The 21,198-nt window shown below is 35.7% G+C and overlaps 1 protein-coding gene and 1 long non-coding RNA gene across 26 annotated transcripts in view; one reads left to right on the top strand and one right to left on the bottom strand.

The window, feature by feature from the left end:
• The window catches only part of LOC143649946 (uncharacterized), a 50,990-nt gene extending 47,226 nt beyond the window's left edge, over positions 1-3,764 (bottom strand). For 3 of the 16 annotated variants that reach the window (XR_013159256.1, XR_013159251.1, XR_013159261.1), the window contains exon 1: positions 3,044-3,759. This is a non-coding gene — a long non-coding RNA (uncharacterized LOC143649946). The other 13 variants (XR_013159258.1, XR_013159264.1, XR_013159259.1 and 10 more) reach the window with 10 other exon arrangements.
• Positions 3,179-21,198, top strand: part of RNPC3 (RNA binding region (RNP1, RRM) containing 3) — a 40,669-nt gene continuing 22,649 nt past the window's right edge. For 9 of the 10 annotated variants that reach the window (XR_013159244.1, XR_013159245.1, XR_013159249.1 and 6 more), the window contains exons 1-8: positions 3,182-3,489; positions 5,176-5,223; positions 7,711-7,829; positions 8,715-8,798; positions 9,864-9,975; positions 10,717-10,785; positions 11,894-12,036; positions 13,934-14,059. Coding sequence is in view for 3 of the 10 variants with exons in the window: in XM_077120082.1 (XP_076976197.1) it covers positions 3,298-3,489; positions 5,176-5,223; positions 7,711-7,829; positions 8,715-8,798; positions 9,864-9,975; positions 10,717-10,785; positions 11,894-12,036; positions 13,934-14,059 (893 nt within the window). In the remaining 7 variants the exon portion in view is untranslated. Of the gene's footprint in view, positions 3,490-5,175; positions 5,224-7,710; positions 7,830-8,714; positions 8,799-9,863; positions 9,976-10,716; positions 10,786-11,893; positions 12,037-13,933; positions 14,060-21,198 lie in introns of all 10 variants that reach the window. The other variant, XM_077120083.1, reaches the window with a different exon arrangement.

Raw genomic sequence — 21,198 nt, 5'->3', positions numbered from 1 at the left:
AGGAAGAAAAGGAAGTGAAGGAACAGCTAAGAAATGACTATGCTACCATATTCACTACAAGTTCCCTATCTCAGTTTACAGAGAGTACAAGCTTCGACAAGAGATTAGCATTTTAAACTGGACTGAGAGTGAATCTTAATTATCAACAATGGATGGTTTTTAAACTCAAAATTAATAGGAAAGCCAAGGGATATGGCAGAGAAGAGAGATTAAATAAAAGCATATATGAAGCTGCTAACTGGATTAAAAAATATTTTTTTGTAATTCCATTAGATCCAGTTAGTTCAATCATTCAGAAAACTGGTTACATACAGATGCTTTTATTTCTATATGACAGATTCCGAAAAGCAGGATTTCGGTGTCAAAAGGCATGTGTACATTTCTTTGGAATTCATTTTAAGGTTTACTTTTCCAAAAACTTGTTTAAAAAATTGCCCTCTCATGCATCCCAACATAAGACTTTATGGCTATGTAAAATGATTGCAAGTCTGATAGCTGAGAATAAGTTTCTTCTCGTGGGATTTAGTTGGCATTTCCCTTACTATCAGTAAGGTTAAACAACTGATATGTTAACGGCCCATATAGATTTCCATTTTGGAAAAGTACTGCTTACACCCTCTGCACGTTTTTTCCCATTGATTTGTCTTTCTTTCATCAATTTTTTTTTAGAAAGGCCTATTTTCTGACAGTCTGGCATTTGTTTGGAACTGATTTTTATATGTTACAAGGCAAAATAGTTCCTTACACTATAGAAGCATTTTCTCTAGGCATCCTTTGAAATATTCAATACATTTTAATTCTTTTGGTTTGACTAATAAATACTTCTAAGCTTATATATCAGAAAATAATCTTCCAGATTACATATACATTTAAAAAATGTATATACTAACCAAATGGATACCTATATATTAATGGAATCAAGGAAATATTTTAGAACAGGGATCTTTTTCTGGTGCTAAGTCATTATCTTCTCTGACTCCATGCCAGAACAGCAGACATAAAGAAATCACTTCCAGTTCTAGAAGATTGATTACTCCTGCAATAGTCAAAAGTTCACATAAATCCTACCTTCACTCAGTTGTTATTTAAAAGCAGGAATAAATCTACAAATTACTATGTGTGAGATCCATGCATAATTGTTTCACAGTAAGTAAGTCAGAATAATATTGGCATTTTATCTTTGAACAATAATAGATAATTTTGTGTAAAAACATTTAACCTGGTAATTCACTGTGATAATCTTTGGAGGATATAGGGATGAATATAGCAAGTCCTTTCTCCAAAGAGCTTATCAGTAATAAAGAAAATATATGCATACAATTAATTACAGTGAAACCTGTATCATTTCAATAAATGAGGTAAAAATAAATAGGACAAGCAATTCCTACCTTGGGAAAAAGAAAAAGACTGATAGCTGTTGTTTTAAGCTACAAAGTTTGGTGGTGGCTTATTACACAGCAGTAGACAACCAAAATACTGGAAAATCTAATCCCCAATCTTTCACCCAGCATTGCAGGGGGGACAGTAGAAGAGGCAGGGATAGTGTTGACTGATTATGGACAATTTAGTAAGAAGGGAATAGTTGGGCACATCAAAAAAGGGAGTTAAGCATTCCTGAAAGGGAGCATTCCTAAGTACAAAGGCCTGAGTCAAGAATAAGACTGAAGAGTTCAGGAATAGCTAGAAAATTAGTGTGTTCATAGCAGAGTGAATGAGGGACAGAAGAATAGGTGAAGTCAAAAAGGTAATATACTCCGGAAGCCAGATCATGAAAGTCCCCAGTGATCAAAGGAAGAACGTTGGGTTTTACTCAGAGGAAGGAGAAAGGCCACCGGAGTTTTGAGGAGTAACATGGTCTGATTCACATTTTAAGAAGTCTCACTATTGAGATAAAAATATATTGATGGAGGGGTGTATTTTTTAATCATGATAGAATGGGCTTTGCTGCGGAAACAGATTAACCCTAAACTATCAGTTCCTTTAACATGACAAAAGTTTCTTACCTATGCAAAGTTTGGTGGGAGTCAAAAATTTGTCCAGGTAGTTGACCTTGATGTGGTTACACAGTGCTCTAGGCTGTGTCCAGCTTTCAGCTTTACCATCTACCCTCTGAACAGATGGCTTCTATGATTACTGCTTTCATAGAGACTCTCTGTGCTATAGTCTGGAAATGACACAGCACTTTCACCGAGACCACTGACCAGAATGAACTACATGGCCCCACCTAACAAGGAAGTTGAGAAATGTAGAGGGACACACAGAACAATTGCCGAACCTTACTGCGTCTGCCAAGGGGTGGTGGGCTTGGGGTGGGGGCGGGCAAAGGCAAGTAGTTACGAAGCTATCACAATATTCCAGACAACAGATCATGGTGGCTTATACCAGGATAATACACTGGTGAACCCAGGATGACACACTGGTGAACCCCAGCATTTCACTTAATAGCAATATGACAAAAAACTATACCTCTTTGCCACCAGTGTCCTCAACTGTTAAATGGGGATAAAAATGCCTACCTTTTAGCATTGTTATGAGGATTAACTAGGGATAAACATATATTTATTTTTATTAGGCACTCTCTCTCTCTCTAGGGACTGCCAAATCTGTTAATAATGAACCGTGACGAGGGCCTATCAAGTTGCCATATACTTGCTGATTCAAGGAAAGAAAACACTTCTGTTTTGTACCTTAAATTGAGTTTTCCGGCCTTAAGACGCCCTGCTGAACTGAACAAAAAAGAACTTGCTGTCTTTTAGGCTTTACAATCGTTAAGACTGTGAGAACACACGATTTATTTCCAAACCGCTCCTCTCCTCCAGCCAGGGAGTCGGGTTCATGCGCAAAAGGCCAGCACTTCGGTCCAGCCCACGGAGACGTCCCGGCTCGCCACCTCCCTGCTCGCACATGCGCAGTAGTGAGTCCTGCCTGGGCTTACAGACTTTCCTTCACTCCATTGACCCTCTCATTCCTTCTTTATTAATTCTTAAAATCCTCACGCCTCTCTTGGGAGAATTTTATTATATTTAATGCCAACAGCAGCTACCTGCAATGTAGATCACTCTAATTTACCATCACTGTTACCACCAAGTCCAGCACTCTGAGCTGCCGGTCTCTGGAAAAGCATCAGCTGTCCGTGAAGCAGTTCTCGCGAGAAAGAGAGTATTTCTCGCGGTACTTCCTTGTTCCCAGAATCCTTAGCGCGAGGCGGAAAAATATTCACTTATAGGGCTTGTGTTACTGCCGCAGTTTCCCCTCCGGCTTCTTTGGGCGGTGACTCTGTGACTTTCTACTTGGAAAATGGCGGCCCCTGAGCAGCAGCTGCAGATGTCGAGAGGTTGCCAGAGCTCCGCTTCTCCTTCTCCGCTGCGGGGAGACCGAACCCTTCTCGTGCGGCATCTGCCGGCTGAGCTGACCGCAGAGGAGAAAGAAGACTTGCTGAAATACTTCGGGGCGCAGTCGGTTCGCGTCCTGTCAGATAAGGGGCGACTGGTAAGGGTGCGCCCTTTCCAAGCTGTCCCGCAAGGCCATTGAGTAATAACCGTGGAAGCGGGAGCGCTGACAGAAGGACCAGTACAGAAAAGAGTGGGGAAGACGTTTGAGTGGTACTAGCTTCCCCATTTTTCCTCCTTTTTAGCGTAATATCTTGCCTTCCAAGTGAAGTGCTAATTGAGTCAAGCTTAGATTAGTCGCAGCGCTGCGGAAAAGGGCGGTGAGAAAGACGATACAGAAGAATGGAAAATAGCTTGGTTATATCCCTTTTGGGAACCACCTTGGGAATCTCACAGCTCTTCCGAATTTGGGGTGTTACTGTTCCCAGAGTTCAGTTAGAATTATGAAACAAAGGGTTTTAAGTAACAAATCCTCAAGCATTAATAAGCCGAAGTTAAGACATCAAAATTGAGGAGAAACTACTATACTAACTTGGGTAAACTAGGTAAAGGATTTCTACTGTTTTGTAAATTTGTAAATTTCTACTAGGCGATCCTAATATGCAGCCAGGGGTGAGAATCAGTTAGAGGAAAAGCCAATTTTGATAAATGAAAAGTGCCATGTATACCAGCAAATACAAATAAAAATATTCTATGTAGTTCAGTTTAAGTACACTTCAAATTGGATAAAATTGAGATTGTGTGATGTAATTACTCAATCATCCATTAAACATTGACAAGATTTAAGCTGTTGAACTATTTTAGCATAATGATTCTTTTACTTTTGATTTATGGTCCTTTCCTGGTTTTAAAAATATTTAACATTCATATTTTAAATGTTTCAAAGTAGATGGTTTCCATTGAACTTTATTACAAAGATAAAACAAAGGAAACATGCACATCGAGGGGTGATTTCTCATTAATCTGTGTCATGGGCTGTGTAGAAGAAAGTTTAAGACCATTAGAGCTGTTGTAAATGGGAGGTATTTGTATTTTTGGATGATTTAAGGGTAGTCCTTTGTGTGCAGTAATGGTTCTTATGCTTGAACTGTTTGAAGGTATATATAAAATGTGCTGGGTTGTGAATGTACACAACTTTAATGAAAAAGGCTGTGTAGTGTTTATATTAGTTTCCTAGCATTTAAAACAAATACCATTCGATGGGTTGGCTTAAGCAATGGAAATGTATTGGCTCAGAGTTTTGAGAGTCAAGCAAGGTGTCAAGCAAGGTGATGCTTTCCCTCCGTGAACAGTGACATTCTGGGATTGACAGTCAGAGTTCTTTGGCCTTTGGGTTTTCTGTCACATGGTAATACTCTGGCCTGGCTCCACTGACTTCAGCTTCTGGCTGCTCCCCATGGCTTTTCTTTCCATATCCAATTCCCTTTGCTTTGCTTATAAAGACATCAGCCATATTGGGTTAAGGTCTGCCTTTATTCACTTGGGCACATCTTAAAAGGTTCTGCTTATAGCTGGGTACACACCCACAGGGCCAGGCAGGGGTTGGGACCTGAACATGCCTTTTATGGGACAGTTGACTCAGTCCCTAATCTTGTACATCACAAATGAATCTGTGACCCAAGACATGTTCAAAACCACTGTACTGAAGTTAGTAATAAGCAAAATGACCCCACTTTTCCATCCTTTCCCATGATTTTATTACATCAAATCACTCTCTACTGGTAAAATATCAGACTAATTTATGAGAAAGTGAAATTATGTAATTTGTTCCTTAATTATGTTTCAGAAACATACAGCATTTGCTACTTTCCCTAATGAAAAAGCAGCTATAAAGGTATGACTTTCTTTACTATTGAAGTTATGAACAATTTTCTCTTATTCAATACTTACTTCAAAACTAGAAGGCCATGTTAAACTGCAGTATTTAAAAGGAAAAGGATTTGTATTTCAAGAGTTTGCCTAATAGGCTACATTTGGTGTGTCAGATTGGAAAAGTTGGCGTGTCTATAATACTTAAATATTTGGACAGAAGAATAGTAGACTAATTATAAAGCTAATTAAAATTGACTTATAATCTACATATGTAATTAAAAATATAAGTTCAAAGTTTCTGTAACTTACAAGACATGTTTTAAATATTAAAAGGGAAATATACATTTTTGGGAATGATTCACAAAGGTGACCTTTGAGCTAGGCCTTTAATGATTAGTTGGATTTTCTAATCCAGCTAAAGGAAGGGTAGGTGAACCTTTTGGGTTTGGGGAACACCAAGTAAAGCCATCAGGTATGGAGTATTATAAGTGGAATAGGAGCTAAGATTGATATGGAAACAGGGCTTGAAAAATAAATTGGTCTAAAATTGGGCTGGAAGGAGGGATTGAATTTTGTTTAGTAGGTTTGCTAATGGAATTTGATACTTTTGAGCTGACTAGTGGTCATGTCTGGTGATGTTTATGTCATGGATTAAATGAGGGGAAAGATTAGAAGTAAGCAAACAAAATGGAAAGCTTTTGTACTGACAGCGGTTAAGAGGAAGGATCTGAAGAAGGCGGTTAAGAAAACATGGGAAGAGGTAGACATGAGACACTTGGTGGAGATTCAGTTTGTAAGTTTCGTGACTCCTAGAGATGTAGGGGGTTGAGAGAGAGGGAAATATTCAAGAATTTTGTATAGAGCTATTGGGTTGTTTCATTTAGCTGCCATGAGGTGCAGGTGGAGTATTAAGAGGATATTTACAAAGGTAGATAATGAAGACAAATGTCATCTATTAACTTTGAGTTGCAGTGGACTATTTTTGTAGAAATATTTAGTTGTTTTTTTATCGTTGGTTGTTAAAAATATGGGCCTAGAGCTGAGACAGGGTCAAGAATGTAAAGTTTCTTCAACTAGGGGAGTGGATGAGATTTCCCAAAGGAAAAAGAACAAGGGGACAACTGGGAAGCAGCAGTTAAAAGAAAGTAAGAGAACCAGAAGCAAAAACCTCATGGATGCAAAGAGAAGATAATTTTAAGAATATGAGATCCTGTGATGACACAAAATAAGGAGTGAACACGGTCTATTAATTAAGAACTTTTTATTGTGAAACAGTAGAAATGACCCAAATACACATCAGTACAGGAAAGGGATAAAATAAGTAGTAGTATATCCCTACACTGAATTATTATTGGAGAGTGAGGTAAATGAGTGTGTATTTATAGAGAAAAATGACCCAGAGTATGTAAATGAATTTGCCAAACTTTGGATATTTTGAAAACTAATAGTATATGTGTTATTTTGTGCTTAGAAAAAATTTTGCAGAATTATACAACAAAATGTGAAAAGTGTCTATCTCTAAAGGTAGAATTTCGAAAGACTTTTACATTATATATATTTTTGTAATGTATAGGGAAGTTCTTTTTCAATGTACATACTCTTTTAATACAGCACAAGAAGTGACAAATTATATGGTAATGAAAACCACATTGCCGTAGATTTAGGATTAACTTGGAGGAGAGGAAGTGTGTTTGGAAATGTAGTGAAGGGAAGAGATGAGAGGGTATTACTAGTGACATAGTTTTTAAGCTATAGTGCATTTGAGCATATTGGTAACTGATAGATTAAGAAAGCAGATGAAGAGAAATGTTCAAGAATAGAAGTTCCTGTGAGAGGAACACTAAAAGGTGAAGCCATAAATCCTTAAAAATAAGAGAATGCATGATGTTTGTTTTGAGAGGAACAAAGTTGAAGCAGTTCAGCTTAGATGAACTCTTGGTGAATTAAAGGTTCACTGATAATAAGAGTCTAGTGTTGATTTAGGGACTTGAAAATTATTGAAATGTGTTAAAACAAGCATCATGTCAACAAGTTTTGAATAATAAAGTAGTCATATAAGGATATATAAAGATTGTAGAATAAAATTATAATTCCAGTTAAGGCCTACAGTTCCATTTATTAAAAAAATATTCTCAAAGAGATTAGTAGAGAAAGTGAACTAAGTATGTAATGTGATTGTGTGACATCAGTAAGGGCCACCTTCAGATTTGTGTTTGTGGTCGTGATTTAAAGTGAGACCAGGCAGTTTTATTATGTGTGTTTTTCTAGCCATTTTCAACTGACTGGGTACAGATGGAATTGGCAGAGAGTTGGATTTAAAACCAGATTTGATTTCTAGAATAAGTAATAAAGGCTTAACATCTCAGAAGTAGAAATGAGTAAGAAATAGCCAGTGTAATGCTAAGAGTAGTGAAGAAGAAAATGTATAGATTATTTTGAATGTGATATCTCAGTGATTTTTGGTACAATTATCTTTTGTTTTTTTACTCTTTTATTCTTAAAATTGAAGGCATTGACAAGACTCCATCAACTGAAACTTTTAGGTCATACTTTAGTTGTTGAATTTGCAAAAGAGCAAGATCATGTTCACTCCCCAAGTCCCTCTTCAGGCAATGAAAAAAAGAAAAGGTATGTGGCTATTTAGATTTTCTGAATATTTTGAAGTTTTTAATCAGTTGTATTGTTATTGGATTGTTTTCAGGCTAGCAAGTAAATAATTTGAATCATAGTAGATGATGCATTTCTCTCTTGAATCTAGTACATTTGAAAAATATATATAGCTTTGCTTCTAGCTATCAGTTAATTTCAGTGAGAAACCTGAGTATTAATTTCATATTTCAGATTAATCATTGTAAAGTGGGAAGGAAATAGGGTGAAAAGCATTTGACTTGAAGTGGAGGAAAAATAACTGGTATAAATTCCTTGTGTTAGAGATTGCAAGGTGTCATGAACAGATGTGACTTGAAATGAAAACTGTTTGTTTTCCAGCTGTGACTTTTTGTAGTTATATAACCTTCACAGATTTGCTTTGTACTAGTGGTTCTCAAAGTGTGGTTCCTGGACCATTGGGCATTACCTGGTGTCTTGTTGAAATGCCAATTATGGGACTTGAGCAATTTATACAAATCACCCAGTCCTAATGAATCAGAAGCTTGGGGCTAGGGTGGAAAGTGGGTAAGGCACCTGCAGTCTTGTTTTAACAAACCCTCCAGGTAATTCAACTCTTAAGTTGGTCATTGAGAATAATCATGCCATCCCCGTAGGGTTGTTGTGAAGAGTAATTGAAAATGTGAAGTACCTTGTATAGTGTCTGGAATATAGAAGGTATTCAGTGAAGGTTAATTACTGCTTCTCTTTCTTTTCATTGATGTTTGCTTGAAAAATGCTTGGAAGTTTTATTTTTTATGAAACTATTTTTGTATGCCATGTTTAAAAAGATAGTTTGTTTTTTCTCTATGCAGTTTTTCACTTTATTTCTAAAGATGAGATCAGCTTTGATTCTTTGTTTTCTAGGTCTGATGACCCTGTAGAAGATGATAAAGAAAAGAAAGATTTTGGTTGTTTAACAATAGAAAGTGGAATTGCACCAAACCATGGGTTAGCATTTTTGTTTGACTGTATTTTGTTGTTTTATTGTTTTTGTTGTTCTGTGTATATATAAATAATGCAACTGTGATAATTTTAAAAATAAGAATATTTTAATATGTGCTTTTATAATGTGTTGTTTAAATATCATGAGCTATAAAAGCTTAATTGTTGCTTTCTAGTCAGAATGCATTTCTAAAATTTTCAGAGCTGTAATGTAAGTTCTGATAAGAAATATCTTATTTTTCTTTAATGCATCAGAAATTTCTTTTTAATGTATTTGTACATATTGTATCATTTGAGTAATTTTGTATTTTATCAGGTCACTTGAAATGAGTTATTGATATATGTTCTAGTTTGCTAGCTGCCAGGATGTAATATACCAGAAATGGAATGGCTTTTAAAAAGCGGAATCTAATAAGTTACTAGTTTACAGATCTAAAGCCGAGAAAATGTCCCAGTTAGACCAAATCAATAGAAATGTCCAATCAAAGGTATCCAGGGAAAGATATCTTGGTTCAAGAAGGCTGAAGAAGTTCAGGGTTTCTCTCTCAAATGAGAAGGCACATGGTGAACACAGTCACAGTTTCTCTTTTGGCTGGAAGGGCACATGGTGAGCACAGATTCATCTGCTAGCTTTCTTTACTGGCTTCCTTTTTCAAGAAACTCCCCGGGAGGCGATTTTCTTCTTCATCTCCAAAGGTTGCTGGCTGTGGACTCTCTGCTTCGTGGTGCTGCAGCATTCTTGCTCCCTCCGAATCTCTTTCATTCTCCAAAATGTTTGCTCTTTTATAGGACTTCAGAGACTAATCAAGACCCACCCAAATGGGTAGGGACACACCTCTACCTAATCCAGTTTAACAGCCATTCTTGATTAAATCACATCTCCAGGGAGATGATCTAATTACAGTTTCGAACATACAATACTGAATAGGGATTAGAAGAAACAGCTGCCTTTACAAAATGGGATTAGGATTAAAACATGGCTTTTCTAGGGTACATACATCATTTCAAATCAGCACAATATGAAACAGTTATTAAAGTTTAGTAATAAGCATTTTAAATGTTTTCTTTTAGGCTGACTTTTCCTCTGAATTCATGCCTCAAGTATATGTATCCACCACCTTCGAGCACAATTCTAGCAAACATAGTAAATGCCTTAGCAAGTGTGCCTAAATTCTATGTACAGGTAAGAAGAATATGATTTATTCTCCTAAAAGCAAATGCTTGTATAAATTAATACAGTTATTTTCCATGTTAAGTGTCATAGTTATACATAATAATATTAAGCTAATTCTATAAAGGAAGAAATGATTTTACAGTATTTTCAGGGAAATGAAATATTCCTGTAAAGGATTTCAAGTAAAGGATTTAATAAACTGGTGTAAGTGAATGCTAAAGAAGATAAGCTAATGGAAAAATTCAACTTCTGGTAATTCTTTGAAAATTTAGACTACACGTTTAACTAGAACTTGTGTTCTAGTAATGTCTATGTCTATGAAATGACATAGTGGACTCCATAGCAAATGTATGAAAATATCAGCTGATGAAAGATGATATATGTCTTTGAAGTAAAAAATGCAGATGATGATTATTTTTTGTTGTGTAGTTCTGGGTTTCATAATTTCATAAGCATCAGAGAAAAAGATATGAAAACATTTCATTAGTTTTTACATTGCAAGGGTCTGTTCTGAATAGTGGGAATAGTTGTCTTTGTAGAGCTGAGAAACATTTAGGAAGGCGAACCTTCTGAGTTATACCTGTAACTTATTTTTGTATCATCCTGGAATTATAAAGGCAAGAGGTAGGCCTTCCTTTGTGCTAAATTAATCAAGAATACTATTGTAAAGTTTTAGTGTATAAGATTTAAGATGTGAGTTGAACCATTATTTTATACTGTATGATTCTAAATGTTCTAAATCTCTTTAAGGTGCTTCATCTTATGAATAAAATGAATTTACCCACACCTTTTGGACCAATTACTGCACGGCCACCCATGGTAAGAAAGCTCCCAGCATTTCCAAGATCAACATTTCTCTTCCTCAGTGGCTCTGTTGAAGCTAAATTATGCAAGTGCTTCTCATTGACCTCTGATGTTCACTGAAAATAAGGAAAAAGTGTGAATTAATGTGATAATAATAGTAGAGATCTGAAAGTTAGGGAGAACCAGGATATGAAAGAGAAGCTTTTGATAATAGAGGCCATCATTTCTGCCAGTGTTATTGTTTAGCCCTGTGGCATAAAATATTGTGCTATCTTAGAATGTAATTGTATTTAACTAAATTATCTGAAATCATTATCCTGATTTTTGTCGTAAATAGAGCTTCATTTATAGGAGACAAGAAAGGTTGCTAATATTTTTATTAGAATTTACTGTGCAAATCTGTCAGTAATTTAGATAGTAAGGCTATGACTGCTCATGAATACAGTTAGTTATTTGTTTTGGTGTTTTTCATACTTTCATAGATAATAGCCATGAGAAATTATTTCGAGTGCTAAAATATAAATAAAAATAATTTGCTTTAAGGGATTGGCTGCTTTTCTAATGTAGATCCTATTAGCTTCATAAATCTTCTTTGTAATCCCAGCACCTATCCAGTGCCTGATACTTTGCAGGGATATTATTTACATTTATGCTAGCTGCTAACAAGTAAACTTCAAATTCTTAGTAGCTTAATGTAATATGTTATTTCTTAGGTCACATCCATTCAAAATTAGGGCAGAGGAATGTTCTGGTCATTCAAAAGATCTGGGCTGTCTTCAACATACACCTTCTCAAGTTTAGGCATCAGCGTGCAGCCTGGAGACCAGGAAGGAAGGGAAGATTATGTGTGTGGGAGTTTTTTATGCTTATATTCCATTGGCTAGATCTGTTACATGGCTAAATCTAACTGCAGAGGGAGGCTTGAAAAGTCAGTCCAGCTGGATGCCAAGAAAGAAGAAACAAGTTTTGTGACACAGCAGATATACCCTGAATATGTTTTGAATATATGAATTAATGTCATGGTGTGTAGAGAGATGAGAATCAAGTATCTGAATGGAAATGTTTTGTCTTTTTATAAACATCATAGATTGCCATGATATTTTTGTTTTGTTCTTTTAATTAGTATGAAGACTATATTCCAGTGCATGCACCTCTGCCACCTGTATCTCCTCAGCCACCTGAGGAACCCCCTTTGCCAGACGAGGATGAGGAGTTATCTAGTAAAGAATCAGAATATGAAAGTAGTGATGATGAGGACCGACAGAGGTTTGTATTATCAAATAATAGTATTTAGATGACAAGAAACCTACAAATTGAGGGAAAGGAACTTTTGTTCATAAACTTTGCATATAATGCATGTAATCCTTCATAATTTGGAGTCATGAGAATTTGTCCGTGCCCAGCCCCCGACACCTCAAGTATATGTAGTAGCTGTAGTTTAAGATCTGTAATTAGCTGTCAAGACCTAAGGAAAATTTTTTCAGTTTTGCGTAAGTTTTTAGATGATTATGGTGTTATACATGTTTTCATAGCTCATTCCCCTGAATTGTAATCCATCAAAATAATTTCTAGAGCAATTCTGTAGGATTTTTTTTTTTTTGTCAGGAAGTGCATGAGCATGGCCCAGGAATTGAACCCGGGTCTCCCACATGGCAAAATTCTACTACTGAACTACCCTCACACTCCTAGTTCTGTAGGATTTTGTACAAAACTACTGTTATTTTGGTTGTCCTTGACTGTCTATGTGTATTTTGATAAAGAGCAATAAATTGTTTAGGTGGAGCTGAAATTTCAAAGTAGGGGTAAATGAAAATATCTGTCTTGAATATAAATAATTAACAATCTGACAATTCTGATAACAAGCGACTCTTGTTGATAAATCACATATAATGTAAAGTATTGCATAGGGTTAATTATTTTCTCTATGAACTTTATAGAAACATGTTCATAGTAATTAGAAATGCTATATGTACACTGACCAAAAACTTTTATTATTATTGTTATTATTAGATTATTAGATTTCAATTTAGGATATATATAATATATATATATAGTATGGAATTCCTTAAGTAATTTATCTTAAGTCATGATAGCAAAGCATTTGCATGAACCAGCGTCTGGTTTTATGTTTCTTACAAGCTTTGCGTGCTCTGTTTTCTTCTGGAAATGTAAGATAAGAAATGGCACATGTTGTTTTAATCAGCCAATATTTATTGGGTATGCAATTTATGAAAATAGACATGCTTTTTATAATTAGATTTGTTCATAAAAATTTTGGTGTACCATAGTTAAGAAGCTTTAAAATTTATAGCAGAAGTTTTCATTTTTCCCCATTTAGGGGAAAAAGGGTTTAAAACTTATTTTGCCCAATCTTTCCTCCCTTCTCATCCCCTCCCCTGGAGTTAATCATATATGCGTTTGTTTTGCTTTCAAATTTCACAAATGTAACCCTGAGGAGATAGAGCTGGAATGAGTGGTTTTGACCTCTTGTTCTGTGGAAACATTATGTCTGATCCCGTGGGAGATACAAATATGCCTAGAACTGTAAATATTAATTACTCCTTTAATTTTGTCAGAGATAAGCTATGTGGTTCATATCAGCTATCACTCCTTAAGTGTTATTTATAAACTACTTCAATATAGTATTTGAAAACTTTATTCTCAAGTAGTTTATCTTGTTTGCATAATTCTTAATTTATAACAATTATGCCAAAAATACTTTTAAAGAAAAAAAAATACTTCTGTTTTTATTTAATTAGAATTTAAATCAAAGGATTTTTGCTATTTGTAATGTCTTTTGAATATCAATCAAATAGAGTAATAAAGTTATGTAGATTATATTATTATGTTTATCCTGTTCAAATGTTTGGCAGGAAGAGCAGGTATTTTATTTAGGCAGCCAATAATGTTTATAATGAAACTTATCTTTAAAATTTGTTAAATTGCAATGAAGGAAATTGCTAATTCCTTAAAGTTAAGGTGAAATTTCAGCAAGGAGATTTAGAATATGAGTTTTTGTCAAATTGATTACATCTTAATTGATGACTTTGAAGTTATATTCATACCACACAAATCATTATAAATTATTATTAGGCCCAAATCACAGAAATAACATTACATTAGATAAGGAAATCTTTTTTTACCTTACTTCTTCCTAATGTAGAATGACCAAACTAATGGAACTAGCAAATCTTCAGCCCAAAAGACCAAAAACAATAAAGCAGCACCATGTGAGAAAAAAACGAAAAATAAGGGATATGTTGAATACACCTTCTTCTGCTTTGAACAGGTAATTTGTTTGGGGTTATGAAATAAGGGTTCTTCGTATGTGCTTTATCTACATGTTTAACTCATCTTTTCTCAGTTTGGCATAGTTTCGTATCGTCTCCTTGGTTCACTGTTGGCATCCATTTGACAAATTCACAAGTATTTACAATTCTCTCATAGTTGAACAACATTTTATACTGTTGACTATCCCAAGTCTCCAAATTATCCACTCTTAATTTTTTGTTACCATTGTCTTTTTATCTCCCACCTTATTATCTGACTTTCTTTATTCCTTTTTTCTTTTAAATTTTTTTAAGTAGTTTAATTCACACACCATTAGTCTATTCCACATATACCACCAGTGGCTCTCAGTGTAACCACAGAGTTGTACACCACAATCAGTTTTAGACATTTTCTTTGCTGCAAAAAAGGAAAAACCCCATTAGCACTATACCCTCATTATTGAAACTTAAAACTGGTCTGGTACCTTAGTTACAATTGATGGAAGCATTTTATAATATTGCTGTCAGCTATGGTCCATAACTCGTTAGGTTTGTTCTTTCCATTCTTTTAATAACCATTCTGTTAATAACTCCTTGTAATAGTGACATACATTTAATCTAGTTCATGGAAAAACATTCTTGCATTTGTACTATTAACCACCTTCAGTGTCCACAACAGCATTCACTGTGTTATACAGTCCCATGTTTCGTTCTCTAGTTTTCCTTCTAGGGACATACATGACCTTAAACTTCCCGTTTCAGCCACAATTACACACAAATTCAGCACTATTAATTACACTTGCAGTAATGTGCTACCACACCTCTATCCATGTCCAAAGATTTGCAATCAACCTTATTCAAAATTTTGCACAAATTAAGCATCAGTTGCAAATGTCCATTTGCGTGCCTGCTTTCAGTTCTTCTGAGAACATACCTAGTTACTGAACTTGCTGGATCACTTGGCAGTTCTATACTTAGCTTTGTGTCTTCCACAGCAGCTGCTCCATTTTACGTTCCCACCAGCAGTAAATAAGTGTTTTGTTTCTCCACATCCTCTCCAACACTTGTAGTTTTCTGTAAGTTTAATAGTGACCATGCTAGTAGGTGTGAAATGATATCTCATTGTGGTTTTGATTTTCATTTCCCTAATAGCTAGGGATGTTGAGTGTCTTTCATGTGCTTTTAGCTATTTATATTTCCTCTTTAGAAAAATGTTCAAATCTCTTGCCCATTTTTTAGTTGTGTTTATCTTTTTATTGCTGAGTTGTAGTACTTGTTTATGTAGTCTGATTAAACCATAATCAGATTTGTGGTTTCCAAATCTTTTCTCCCATTGAGTAGGCTCTCTTTTCATGACATAATCCTTTGACGTAAGAAGTCTTCAGTCTTGAGGGGGTTCCAGTTCTCTATTTTTTCTTTCATTGCTTGTACTTTGGGTGTAAGGCCTAAGACACTGCCACTTACTATAAGATCTTAAAGATGTTTCCCTATGTTTTCTTTTGAGTTAATTTTTGTTTATGGTGTGAAATAAGGGTCTTCTTTCATTCTTTTACATATGGATATTCAATTCTCCCAGCACTATTTGTTGAAGAGATTGTTCTGTCCCAGTTAATTGATTTGGTAGCCTTGTCTAAAATCAATTGACCATAAATGTTTGGATCTATTTCAATACTTAATTAGATTTCATTGATCAATATATCCATCTTTATGCCAATACCATGCTATTTTGACCATTGTAGCTTTGTAATATGCTATAAAGTCAAGAAGTATGAGCCCTCCAACTCTTTTTTCAAGATGTTTTTGGCTATTCGGGGCCCCTTACCCTTCCAAATAAATTTGATAATTGGCTTTTCCATTTCTTCACAGTTGGCTGTTGGAATTTTAATTGGGATTGCATGATTCTGTAAATCAATTTGGTGAAATTGACATCTTAACGATATTTAGTCTTCCAATTCATGAACACAGAATGTCCTTCTGTTTATTTAGATCTCCCTTAATTTCCTTAGCAGTGTTTTGTTATTTTCTGAATACAGGTCCTTTACGTCCTTATTCAATTCAATCCTATGTATTTGATTCTTTTAGATGCTATTGTAAATGGAATTTTTTTCTTGATTTTTTTCCTCACATTGTTCATTACTAATATGTAGAAACAGTACTGATTTTTGCATGTTGATCTTGAATCTTACCACTTTGAAGAACTTATTAGCTCTAGTAGCTGTGTTGTAGATAGTTTGGGGATTTCTAAATATAGGATCCTGTCATCGGCAGATAGTGAAAGTTTTATTTCTTCCTTTTCAACCTGAGTGCTTTTATTTCTTTTTCTTGCCTAATTGTCTGGTTAAAACTTCGGTATAAGATTGAGTAATAGTGGTGAAAGTGTGCTTCCTTTTCTTATTCCAGGTCTTAGAGAGAAGGCTTTCGGTCTTTCACCATTGAGTCTGATGTTAGCTGTGGGTTTTTCATATATGCGCTTTATCATGTTATGAAACTTTCCTTCTACTCCTATCTTTCGGAGTGTTTTTTATCAAGGAAGGATGTTGGTGTTTTAACAAGAAAAAGACTTTTTCTGAGTCAGTCGCTGTGATTATGTGGTTTTCCCTTTTTAGTATAATTTAGTGGTGTATTAATTAATTTGCTTTCTTGTATTGAACCACACTTGTATACATAGAATAAAACCCACTGATCATGGTGTATACTTCTTTTAATGTGCTGTTGGATTTCATTCGCAAGTATTTTGTTGAGGATTTTTATATCTATACTTATTAGAGAGTTTGTACTATAATTTTCTTTTCTCGTTGTGTCTTTATCTGGCTTTGGTGTTAGGGTGATATTGGCTTCATGGAATAAATTAGGTAGTGCTCCTTCCTTGTGATGGTTAGGTTCTGGGGTCAACTTGACCAAGAGGTTATGCACAGTTGTTGGGTCAGGCAAGCACTGGCCTGACCTTTCCTGCAAGGGTATTTGGCTGGTTAATAAACCAGAAGGCTGTTGTATTAAATCATCAATCAGTTCTGTGGCTGATTACATCTGGGATCAACTAAGGCTTGTTTCCCACAGCAAGATAATCCTGTCAGTTGAAAGCTTTTAAGAAAGAAGAGAGTCTCTTTTACTCCTTCTTCATCCAATGGGCATATCCTTTGAAGTTTGTCCAGAACCTTCATTGGAGCTACCGGCTTCACAGCCTACCCAGCGGATTTTGGACTCTTTCATTCCCATGGTTGTGTGAGACACCTTTATAAATCTCATATTAGCAAATCTCTTCTGTTGGTTCTGTTTCTCTAGAGAATTCTGACTAACACCCTCTTCTTCGGTGTTTTGGACAACTTTGAGCAGGACTGATAAATTTTAAGATATGGTATTACCTGTACATGCCATATCTAATAAAGATACTTAGGGTATATTAGACTTTTAAAATTACTGATTTCATTTGAAGATCAAAGAAAATTAACCAGTTGTGTCACCTCTCTGTTTTACCTCCACTCAAAATCCTCTTACCTCATTTTGTCTCTCTCTTCCTACTTCTGGGATTGCTTGGTAGAATTCACCTGTGAAGCCATCTGGTCCTGGACTTTTCTTTGCTGGTAGGTGTTTAATGCCTGACTCAATCTCTTTGCTTGTTATTGGTTTGTGGAGTCTTCTATTTCTTCCTGAGTCAGTGTAGTTTGTTTGTGTGATCCTAGGAAATTGTCTTTTTCATCCAAATTGTCTAATTTGTTAACATATTGATGTTGTAAGTATCCCCTTACCTTTTTTATTTCTCTTTGGTCAGTAGTAATGCCTCCCTCTCATTTCTGATGTTATTTATTTGCATCTTCTCTTTTTTTGTCAGTCTAGCTAAGCGTTTGTCAATTTTATCGATCTGCTCAAAAAATGAACTTTTAGTTTTGTTGATTCTATTTTTTTGTGATCAATTTCATTTATTTCTGTCCTAATCTTTGCTATTTCTTTCCTTCTCCTTGCTTTGGGATTAGTTTGTTGTTCTTTTCCTAGCTCCTCCAGGTATGCAGTTAGGTCTTTGATTTTAACTCTTTCTTCCTTCTTAATGTCGGCACTTATGGCCATAATTTTCTCTCAGCACTTCCTTTGCTGCCACCCCTAAGTTTTGGTATATTTTGTTCTCATTTTTATTTCATCTCAAGGTTTTTACTAATTTCTCTTGCAGTTTCTTCTTTGACCCACTGATTGTTTAGTAGCATGTTTTTAACCTCCATATATTTGTGAAATTTCCAGTTCTCCACCTGTTATTTCTTTCTGACTTCATTCCATTATGATCAGAGAAAAGAGGAAGTGCTATATTTCAGTCTTTTTAAATTTATTGAGACCTGTTTTGTGATGTAACGTGACCAATATGTGATTTGTCCTTGATAATGATCCATGAGTACTTGAGAAGAATGTATATTCTGCCATTTTGTGGGGTAATGTTCTGTATATACATCTGTTAGATTTATTTATCATGTTCAAATTTTTGTTTCCTTATTGATCCTATCTGTAGATTTTCTGTTTATTGATGAGAGTGATGTATAGAAGTGTCCAACTGTTATTGTTGAGACATCTATTACTCCTTTCAGTTTTTCCATATGTGTTGTGTCCTTTGGTTAAGTGCATAAATATTTATGATTTTATTTCTTCTTGGTGGGTTTTCCCTTTTATTAATATATAATGTCTTTCTTTGTTTCTTATAATATTTTTGCATTTAAAGTCTGTTTTGTCCAGTATTAATATAGCTACCTCAGCTCTTTTTTTTTGCTGGACTATCTTTATTTGCTTGGAATATCTTTGTCCAGCCTTTCACTTTCAACCTGTTGCTTTCTTGGAACTAAGGTGAGTCTCTGGTAGATAATGTATAGGTGAATCATATTTTTTTATCCATTCTGCTGATCTGTGTCTTTTAATTGGAGAATTTAATCCATGAACATTCAATGTAATTGCTGCAAAGGTAGTACTTAGTTTTATAGAACAGCCTTGTGTGTGATCCATTACTTTCCTCTTGATGCTTTCAGAGTTTTCTCTTTGTTTGACTCTTGACTGTCTGATTAGTATGTGTCTTGGCAAAGGTATATTTGGATTTATTCTGTTTGGAGCATTTTGCATTTCTTGGATGTGTGTCTGTATGTTTTTCATAAGAGCTGGGAAGTCTTCAGCCATTATTTCCTCAAATATTCTTTCTGCCCCTTTTCCCTTCCCTTCCCTTCTCTTTCTGGGACACCCATAAGACCTATGTTTGTGATTTTCTTCATGCTGTCATTCAGTTCCCAGAGATTCTGCTCAGTTTTTTCCTTTTTTTTTCCTACTCTCTTTTCTCTGTTCTTTTTTCAGTTTGGCTTTCTTCTGTCTTCTAGCTCTAGCTCACTATTCCTTTCTTCTGCCTGTTCAGAGCTGATGTTGTATGCATCTGGTGTATTTTTTTTTTTTTTTTTTTTTTTAGCATGGGCGGGCTCCAGGAATCAGACCCGCGTCTCTGGCACAGCAGGTTAGAATGTTAGAATTCTGCCACTGAGCCACCACTGCACCACCCTCTGGTGTATTTTTAATCTCATCTATTGTGCCTTTAATTCCCATAATTTCTGTTACTTTTCTTTGCATACTTTCAAATTATTCTTTGTGCTCACCCAGTGTCTTCTTAATACCCTTGTTCTCTTTATGTATATTTTCCTTCATCTTTTTGAGTTGGTTTAGGTTTGTTTGGACATCTTTGATTAACTATTTTTCAAATTCTGCATCTTTTCTTTTTTTTAATTTATTCCTTTGACTGGGCCCTATATTCCTTTCTCTTATCATGGCCTGTGCAATTTTTGCTGATATCTGGACATCTAATTGTCTTGATGAGATTATTCTGAAGGTCAGCTTCTCCCTCTTGGCTAGGATTTTGTCATTGATTGGGTTTGTGTTAAGACTCTTCTTTGATCCTTGGTTCATCAGTATTTCCCATCCAATCCAAGGCCATGGTCCCATGCTGGCGGCACAGGCCAGTTCCAAAGAGCCATGAAGAGAGGGTCAGGATTGATGCCAGAAAGCCTCTATTTCACTTTCCCCAAGGGTTTGCTTTCCTGGCTTGCCCAGCAGATGGCACTCTTTGGCACCTATTCCCTGAAGCCCTAAGAAGGCAGAGTATTTTAACCCTCTAGCAGCCCCACCTCTGACATCAGTCAAAACTGTGGCAGCTGGTGCCTGCCTGCAGCAGGCTAAGTTCACCAGCCGGTAGCTGGATCAGTACTGTACATTGTCTCCCACTGTTCCTGGGGCTTCTGCTGCTCTTCCAGTCTGCAGCAGACCACTGGGCATGGGCTGGGCTGACCCGAAGCTGCTTGCCTCCAGGTGGTGGATGGGCACCAGGAGGCCGGGCAAGCCAGTAACAGGTTTTTACTGTTTTTCAGTCTCTTTGTCTCACTCTTCCCTGGATGTTAGGCAGTACTTCCCTGCTGTTTTGGGAACAGAACAGCTGTTTTAGACAGTTTCTGTTTGCCCACTAAGTGCTTTTGGAAGAGGAGTGAGCCCTGCAACTCCCTGTTCCTCCATCTTCCCAAAAGTCCCCCTTTCCTTTCAATTTTAAGACCTCTTCATCTCTGCTATTTAAATATTGGTTTCATATTCTTCTGATCAAAAGCTTTTTCTCTTTATTTATTTATATTATTTTCCTTCTTAATCTCATTCATTTTCATGGTTTCAGCTTTTGCAGGTTGGTACCAAATCTCTGTCTCTAGATTTAATCTCTCTCCTGAGACCTAAAATCATCATTTTCAATCTCCTATTTGCATATTCAAAATATCTCAAAGATGTTTAAAGTATTATTCAAAACAAAACTCATTCATCATCCTCTCATTATCTGTTTCTCTTCCTGTATTCACAGTTTTGATAATGGCCATCACCAGTGAGTTTGTATGAAATTGTATTAATTTCTCCTTGCTCTCGGTCCTCCCGTCAAACATTTTTTTGCTTCTAAGTACCCACCAAATAAAAGTTCATACATCTTAGCATGGTACACAGGATCCACCAGAGTTCCCTTCACTATTTATTAAATGGATGGTAAGGTGCTCTGCTGAATACTGTGTGTGGTTTGGAACATGCTTGCAAAGTTTACTGCCATCTTGTCAGTTAATGAGTAAGTCCTAAAGGCAGTAAGTAATCATTCACAAATGATTATTGCACTTATTCACAATTA

Source organism: Tamandua tetradactyla, chromosome 11 (assembly GCF_023851605.1).
Source record: "Tamandua tetradactyla isolate mTamTet1 chromosome 11, mTamTet1.pri, whole genome shotgun sequence".
NCBI lineage: Eukaryota > Metazoa > Chordata > Mammalia > Pilosa > Myrmecophagidae > Tamandua > Tamandua tetradactyla.
Note: the sequence above shows the minus strand (reverse complement) of the source record. Positions and strands in the feature narration are given on the sequence as shown.